Here is an 8,518-nt window from a genome sequence, read left to right as displayed (position 1 = left end):
TAATGAAGCTCAAGTACACATGTCAACACTACAATTACCAAAAGCCACACCGACTAAAATTATCTGTACATGAACTTGCACGCATTTCAAACTAGGAACGCCCCTTAAAAGGAATTTATATTGGAAGGCGTTTCGGAAACAAACTTTCTTACTGGAACATAAACCATTTACGTCCAATTCGAACAAGCTAGCCAATAAAATAAACAGCTGATTGCAATTGTGAATATTTCCATGAGCTCAACAACCCGAAAGATTATAAAACTACAATGAAAATGCAATGGTTTGGTGCACTCAAACTCTCATTAGCTAATGTTTAATGTCTCTGAACTGTTAACTGCGGTCAAGAACTACCATCGTCAATATAGCTAATTGACTTTGAGCTTTACAGTATTCGGTTTCAAATTAAACCCACACGCTTTTTGTTCAGCTAAAAGGAGATACAAACTGAGCCTTTCATTAGGGAATTAGCAATGTAATTAGGTAAAATGAATACCATTTGTCCTATCATTTTGAACAGGTTTGTCCTATCATTTTGAACAGGTTTGTGTAAAGTAATCGCTTTTTTAAATTCTTTCATGCAACGTGGGTGTTACTGGCCCTTTTGCCAGTTCTGTAACTTCATCATTGAGTCAGTGTTCGATCAGGTAATTTTGTTGTATAACTCGGAGCTAAATTCCTTTTCGTGGTCGCACAGCTAAACAGTCGCTTCCCTATTTCATGCTTTTTATGTTGCATTTGTTTATGAATTTTCATAGTATATAGTAGAAGTTACCGATGACCATTTACTCAGATAGGTATTCCTTGAAGCTGCTTCTTCACTCTCTCACTTCCTATACTCATCGCCGTCTCCCCTCCCTCCCCGTTATATCTGCGAGGTGTTCAGTAGCTGGGTAATTCCCGGGGCGGGTCTACAGGAGGCGGGGGCTGTCTTCATTCAACACCGGAGTTTTAAAAGGGGGCGAGTCGTAGTTGTTCAACCAGAGCAGCAGGGAGACACTGCTGGGTTTAGGCTAGTACCAAACTCGAACCCAAGCATGAGTCTCCTGAAAGAGATAGTGGCTATTCTCATCCTGCTGCCCCGGTTCTTCATCACGGCGTTCATGCTGTGGCTACTCGATATCCTATGCATTCGAAAGCGGCTCTTGCCCAAGAGGAGGGAACAGACTGAAGGGAGTGCTGATGATCCTCCTCTGTGTGTCTCGGACACAAACCGAATGTTTACTCTCGAGTCTCTCAAAGCGATCTGGTACGGCCAAAAACTGGACTACTTCAAGTCTGCACACGTGGGCTCGCCGGCTCCAAACACCGAAGTGGTGCAGCTGCAGGATCAGAGGAAGGTCCGGCTGCTTGATTATAGTCGAGGGGCGAGGCCACTGGTTCTTAACTTCGGGAGCTGCACCTGACCCCCATTCATGGCGCGCCTCAGGTCCTTCCAACGGGTCGCCACCCAATACGCAGACATTGCGGACTTTCTTCTGATCTACATTGAGGAAGCACACCCCTCTGACGGCTGGGTCAGCACCGATGCCCCCTATAATATCCCAAGGCACCGCTCTCTGGAAGACCGACTGAAAGCAGCTAGTCTGATAGACAAGGAGAGCCCCGGCTGCCTCGTGGTCGCAGACACTATGGACAACTCTTCCAACTCTGCCTACGGTGCTTACTTCGAAAGGCTGTATGTCCTGCGGGATCAGAAAGTGGTGTACCAAGGAGGGAGGGGGCCAGAGGGATACAAAATCTCGGAACTCAGACTGTGGCTTGAGCAGTATAAAACACAGAGCCACAATTCCAGCACTGTCCTGATTGAAGTGTGAATGAACTAAATGCACTGAACTTGTAGAAAGGTTAATATATTTTGAACACAGCTCTTGCTCGGTTCTGTTTACCGCAATGTTTATGTTTGAACGAACTCGTGAAAGACGTAGTGACTCGTAACTTACGGTTAATGTGACCTTATTCTCCATGTATATTTGTAAATACACTTGAAATTCACTTGTTTTTTTTTAATGTTCTGCCTGACTTGAAAAGTGAGTTTAAAAACAAAAGTTGGAATTCGCAGGTATTCTTGACACTTTTTTTATGAAAGCCGGTTTTTAAATGGCCTCAGCGCCAGGAAACCACGCCTGATGTGACAAAGTGTTTGGGATATAGTGAACTTTATGAGGTCAGCACTGTATTGGGTGTGATTTTAAAAACAAATGCTTTGAGGATAGATCGTATTTTCACTTTTAGTTTTGAAATCAAACCCTTTATTACATTTTTATAATAAATATTCAGGAAAAACATGCAATTTGATTTGTTACTCTGTCGACTTTACGTTATTTAGCGTTGATTATAATTTTGGGTTTAGACAAGCAGGGGGGCGGGCGGGCGGATGTATCTTACGAAGTATAAATCTCGACTTACGACTTCAGAATTATGTTCCTGGAGCGAATCTTCTGTATTCGCTATCCCTACCTCCTCCAGCCCTGTGGAATCTTCAGTGGTCCTCGATTCCTAGGAAGTAATACTCAACTAGCCATTGTGAAATTAACCGTCTGCCCCGCACCTTGCACATTTTTTTTCATCCCACATAATAATCCCCGAGAAAGACAAAAAGAACACCCGGGACAATCTCACCGGAAAATTCCTCTAACTCATTTTTCAGGTAATCAAAACCAATCCAGGGATTACATTATTATCCATAAGTACATTGTCACCGATGGTTATGATTATAGTCCAGTTCTGCTTATCCTCTATGCTATCTGTTACATTTAGATTTAAATGTCCAGCACCTCCGAACAAAACCAATTTGTCAGAAACGTCAACTACATTCACCAATTATTTAAACTATGCGATGTTGGTCAAAACCATGCACTTTAACAAATTACTGAAATTTGTCCTCGTCTTTTAGTGAACTTGTGTAACAGGAGGCTGTTGAGGATTTAGCATCAACTTTTTTCACTACAGTTGTGATAATTTGAATTGGATTTCTCCTTGATCTACGTGTGAAATGGGTCACAAGCAGACAACATCTCCTTTTGGAAAGAGAAGCCGTATACAAATTGTACACTTTGCTCATCCCGTGCTGTGATGGAAGTCTACCTGCCAATTGATAGCTTAAGTTGTTAGTGCTATACAATATGTAGTTATAAGTACTTTTTAAGAGTGATTCTGACTCCGATAATGAAGTTTCAACAGCACAGTGCATTTTAGATATGCTTTTTTGAGTGAGAGAATTCTGGGAATAACTGGGTCATGATTAGGCAGGTTAGATTCAGAAAGAATGTTCCTGATGGTGCGAGAGTCCAGAACTAGCGGTCACAGTTTGAGGATAAGAGATAAACCTTTAGGACTGAGCTGAAGGGACATTTCTTCATCCATAGGGAGGTGACTCTGTGGAATTTATTTACCAGCACAAAATAGTTGCGGTCATAGCGTGTGATTTCAAGAAGAAATTAGATATAGCTCTTGGGGCTAAGGGGATCAAGGGATATGTGGGGAAGGTGGGACCAGGATATTGGCTTTAATGATTAGCTATGATAAAAATGAGTGGTGGAGTAGGCTTGAATGGCCAACTCCTATTTTCTATGATGGTTTTTAACTTCATTTCCTAATGACAGAAAGCATTTACTTGGGATACTTTTTTTTAAGAAGTTAACATTCACAATATCTGCTTATAATTGAGTGAAGGGATAGGAAATAAGAGAACTGAATGAGCAAATTCACTTTCCAATATGGCATGTCATAAGCATTAAACATGTCTTATGATTCTCTACACGGCATGTTTCCCATACTTACTGAACCATTACTAGTTGTATAGTGATGGTTAGAGTCTGCTAGGAAGTTTCTATTCTATCCCTGTTATGTAGACCTGAATTGTGCATGTAGGCATTCATATTATTTCATAGTCTCCTTCTGCACTGTGGGGATTCTGTTTGGCACATTTGAGTCTGCACCAACCACAATCCCACCCAGGCCTGATCCTCCATAACCCCAGTATTTACCCCTCAAATCCCCCTGGCATTGGCCATGATAAATTGATCCTCAATCTGCCTAACCAGCATATCTTTGGAGTGTGGGAGGAAACAAGAGCTCAGAGGAAACACATGCAGGCATGGGGAGAACATACAAACTCCACACAGACAGTCACCCAAGGCTGGAATTGAGCCTGGGTCCCCAGCACTGTGAGGCAGCAATGCTAACTACGGTGCCAGCTGAGAAAGCAAGACATAGTGCCTGACATAGAATGATGAAAAATTCATCCAGGTTTCCTACAACATTAGTTCCTGCTTTCCTTTCCTGAATAGGACTAAATATACTTTTGTTAAAGTTTATTTATTAGTCACAAGTAGGGCTTACATTAACACTGCAATGATGTTACTGTGAAATTCCTCTAGTCGCTATGTTCTGGCGCCTGTTCGGGTCAATGCACCTAACCAGCACGTTTTTCAGACTGTGGGAGGAAACCCATGCAAACTCTGCACAGACATTGACCCAAGCTGGGAATCGAACCCTGTTTCCTGGCATTGAGGCAGCAATGCTAGCTACTGTGCCACCTGTAAAATTAAGGGAAATGGTCTTCAGCGAATCAATCATCTGCATTGACAAATTAAAAGGTTCCACTGAGATTTGAACTCATATCACTGAATTCAAAGTCCAGAATGCTCACCATTACACCATGGAACCCAGCACATTTGAGATGGTTTATGTTCCTGCTATTTGGCATGAACAAATTGTTCACATCTTAGCAGTATATAGTGCTGACATTCTCTTGTCTAACATTACAAGTTGAAGTTTTGTAGTGTGATGATGCTGTGCCTTTAGGAAATGTAGTTTTATGTTTCTTGTAAGGAGTAGGTTTGAAGGTGAGCTCTGTTTTATACAGTGTTGATTGTCTGGGCAGCAGGCAGGTCAAATGTTGAGTGCATGATGATGACTTTGGCTAATAGTGTTTTGTCTAAACAGTTAATGAATTTTTGTCTACTTTGGGGTCAGAGTTTTTTTGATTAGGTTGATTGTGTTAATGTAAGGAGCTAAGCTTGCAAGGAAGGTACAGTTCTTCTTAAGATATAGTCAGTTTCTGCCTCATTCTGAAAGAGGCAAGAGGTGTCTTTCTGCCTCTCCTAGAGGCTGCTGTTTTGGGGCTATCTGAAGACAAGTGTGTGGCTCTCGCTCTTGCTCTTTTCTCCTGCCCAAAGGTCTTCTTAAAGCTCTAGGACTGTTAACAAGTTCAAACATGTAAGCCTGTGTTCTTTGCTAACTGATTTGTGAAGAGGGGTTTTAGGTCTAAGAGGAATATTGCTTGAATTGGAACTAAGAGGTAGGTGATCAACTAAATTAAGTATTGTTATCATTTAACCATATTATTAAATAACGTTTTTGGTAATGTCCTAGTGTGTCAATAAAATCACACCTGGAATGAAATACCTTATCCTCAAACTAATGCCAAAATAGTTGGGGTCTAGTCTAACTTCATTATATACCTTGGTTTCTAATCCATACTGTAACAGCAGTTCGTGCTTTTTTTTAACATCTCTATCCCAAGTGTTGTGTTTAACAGATAAATCAGTGCATTAATAATAAAACAGAAAATGCTGGAAAATCTCAGGTCTGTCAGCATTTGTAGAGAGAACAATGCCAATGTTTGAGTCTGGATAACCCTTCACGTTTTAGCATTTGTGCCTTATTTTACAATCTATGAGAAAATATATAATTGAGCTATACAAAATTAAGCCAATTTCTGTAATGGTATAAGTTCTCTTGATGCAGTAAGTGTTATAATAAATAGCAAAAACTACAAATCTAGAATAAAAATAAATATTTATAAGCAAAAAGTAGCTTAAAACTTTAATTATAGGCCTAATTATGAAAATGGTTGGGTTGAATCAGTACTCCAAAAAATATACACCTTCTTTCAGAACTCATTGTTTTTCCCTGGATAAACATAAACTTGATTTGAATTTGTGTTGTGCATTTTTTTTTGCGGATCCTCTGCTTCGCCCCACCATTTACATGCATATTTTCAACTGTCAGTATCTCTTGCTCTAGAATTCCCTTCCTCCGCTCTCTGGTGTTTTTTTATATATGCACAAAGCATAATTGCAAATATATAATAAACTGTGCCACCAGGATTAATTAAATAGTGGAAGGTTACCAGAGATGGGTTGTCTGTGAGGTCAGATGTATTGTTCAATGGTGTTATTTTGTATGTTTTGTTATGGAGAATTTGATTTACAAGTAAATAGGTTGAATCTGAAATTTGCATTGCAAGGTAAGTGGGGAAATTTTGTTTTTGTTTCAAAATGGAGTTCAGAGGTGGTATTCATCTTGCAGGTGTTCCATGAGTAAACAGGGGAAGATAAAGTTTTTAAACTTTATTTATTAGTTACAAATAGGCTTACATTCACACTGTAATTGAAGTTACAATGAAGTGAAAATCCTCTAGACACCACACTCCAATGCCTGTGCAGATACACTGAGGGAGAATTTACCATGACTAATTCATCTAACCTGCACACCTTTGGGTAGAAACCAGAGGTAACACACGCAGACACGGAGAATGTGCAAACTCCATACACTGACCCAAGCTGGGAATTGAACCCAAGTCTCTGGTGTTTGTGAGACAGCAGTGCTAACCACTAGGCCACCGTGCCACCCCATTCAACCCAAAAAAAGTATATAGAAAGCATAAATATTTTTATATTTCAAGAAATTGAATTCAAAGAGGTGTTTGAGGGAAATGGAACATTAAGTTTATTTTTTAGTGTCACAAGTAGGCTTACATTAACGCTGCAATTAAGTTATGAGACGAAAGGGAGAAGACATTTAAAGAAAGGGATGTTTAACTGAATGGAGTTGCTGTGAGAGTAAATCCTGAAGACCAGTTTGTTTGTGTGGGACACTGAAATGCTGTGATGTTTTGAATTGGAGGCAGCCACCCATTATTAAGCCAGGAGAGTCTTTTAGGAAGAAGTTTGTTTCTGAACCTCCTTTTTGGAATTCCACATCAGATCGAAATGTCTGAAGTCATCATGTGTGTATTGTCAAAATGACAACAATTCCTTGACGGGTAAAATTTACTCGACTTTCATGGTTAAAAATCTATAATTGGTGGTTACCAAAAAGGTAATTTAATTGTGTATTTTTAACCAAGCGTGTTTTTGAGAGATTTTTAAATATTTTATTGGGTAAATTTTATCTTGTGTGCGTAATTTTAATTAGCATTCTGAAGTTGTGACCGGAGTTCTATGTTTTTGAAGTCAATAGCTCTTCCTCCTTTTCACAATCTTTAAAGAAAAGTTTATGATCAGCGAGACAGACTCTGTTCGGCAATACATTAGCTTTAGCCTAACAAATTCTATGCCTCCTTACTTCCCTTTTGTTCTTCAACGCACCTTGTTTTAAAACCATTGACCAAGCTTTCAGTCAGATTTTCCTCCTTTTTGCTTGGCACTGATTTTGTCTGATTATGCTTCTGTATACCCGGGAACTTGTTTCTACATCAACATAAAGCATAAATGCAAGTTGTTGTTTGTAAGAAAAATGAGAGATTTGAAGGATGGTAGCTCACGTTAATGAAAGTAATTTATTTCTGTATCTAAGAATGATTGATTATTTAATTTGGGGTCAGAAGAAAATTGATTACCAAATGCAGTAAGAACAAAGGAAATAAGATAGAAATGGAGAATTGACATTAAAGTTAGCTTGTGTAAGAGTCCAGTAAAGGTAATTGGCAGTTTGATTCTTAGATGAGTAGATTAATAACTGCATATGAAGGATATTGTGTAGTTTTTTTATTGAAAGCTGGTGACTGTGATATTTAATGAGGGGCATTGCAGAGAGTATTAACTTTTGAGAGTTTCTGAAAAGAGAATAATTTTAAAGATAGGATTCTGAGAGGGAGTGATATGTGAACTTATTTGCAATGTAATTTTGAGATAATGACCAGAATGGTTTGATTCAATTGCTGCCTGAGAATGGAGCAAAGTGCATTGATAATTGACAATTTGGACTGATTTTAATTCTCTGGATTTTGAGTCACAATCTTTCCTGACAGTTAGTTTGTATTTGCTTCCTTCATTCTTGCACTAAAATTACCACTTTAACATGAAATTAAGATTGGTTTCAAATGAAATGTTCACTCGCTGATTTTATTAATTAAAAAAAGGAAATGCTAAAAATACTCATCAGGTCAGGCAGTAAAAGTTTACCCAAAAAAGTGAAAGTTGCTTAAAAGGGCTGAAATTCATATCACATGGGGAAGTCATCCGTAATCATAGAAACCCTACAGTGCAGAAGAAGCTATTCAGCCTATCGAGTCAGCACCAATTCTCTGAGTATCTTACCCAGGCCCTCTTCCCGCCCTATCCTTGAAACCCCACACACACTTACCCCATTTATCCATCTAACCTACACATATTGATATACTAAGGACAATTTAATATGGTAAATCCACCACCTAACCTGCACATTTTTGGATTGGAAGACGGGGTGGGGGGGATGTGCTCGCAGACACGGGATTTGCAGAGATCATGGC

General features: G+C 39.3%; 1 protein-coding gene and 1 non-coding gene across 2 annotated transcripts; one reads left to right on the top strand and one right to left on the bottom strand.

Annotated features, from left to right (window-relative positions):
• The first annotated feature begins 992 nt into the window (after positions 1-992).
• dio3a (iodothyronine deiodinase 3a) lies at positions 993-2,274 on the top strand. Its single transcript, XM_080201969.1, has one exon. It carries the CDS (start codon positions 1,035-1,037, stop codon positions 1,812-1,814), a length of 780 nt encoding a protein of 259 aa, XP_080058095.1. The 5' UTR covers positions 993-1,034; the 3' UTR covers positions 1,815-2,274.
• Positions 2,275-4,596: 2,322 nt separating this feature from the next.
• On the bottom strand, positions 4,597-4,668 carry trnaq-uug (transfer RNA glutamine (anticodon UUG)). Its single transcript has one exon. It is a non-coding gene; the product is annotated as a tRNA-Gln (tRNA).
• Positions 4,669-8,518: the final 3,850 nt, after the last annotated feature.

The sequence above is a fragment of the Carcharhinus amblyrhynchos genome, chromosome 14 (genome assembly GCF_965287045.1).
Source record: "Carcharhinus amblyrhynchos chromosome 14, sCarAmb.v2.hapA, whole genome shotgun sequence".
Taxonomy (NCBI): Eukaryota; Metazoa; Chordata; class Chondrichthyes; order Carcharhiniformes; family Carcharhinidae; genus Carcharhinus; species Carcharhinus amblyrhynchos.
The sequence above is the reverse complement of the archived record's forward strand: the minus strand, read 5'-3'. Positions and strand labels throughout refer to the sequence as shown.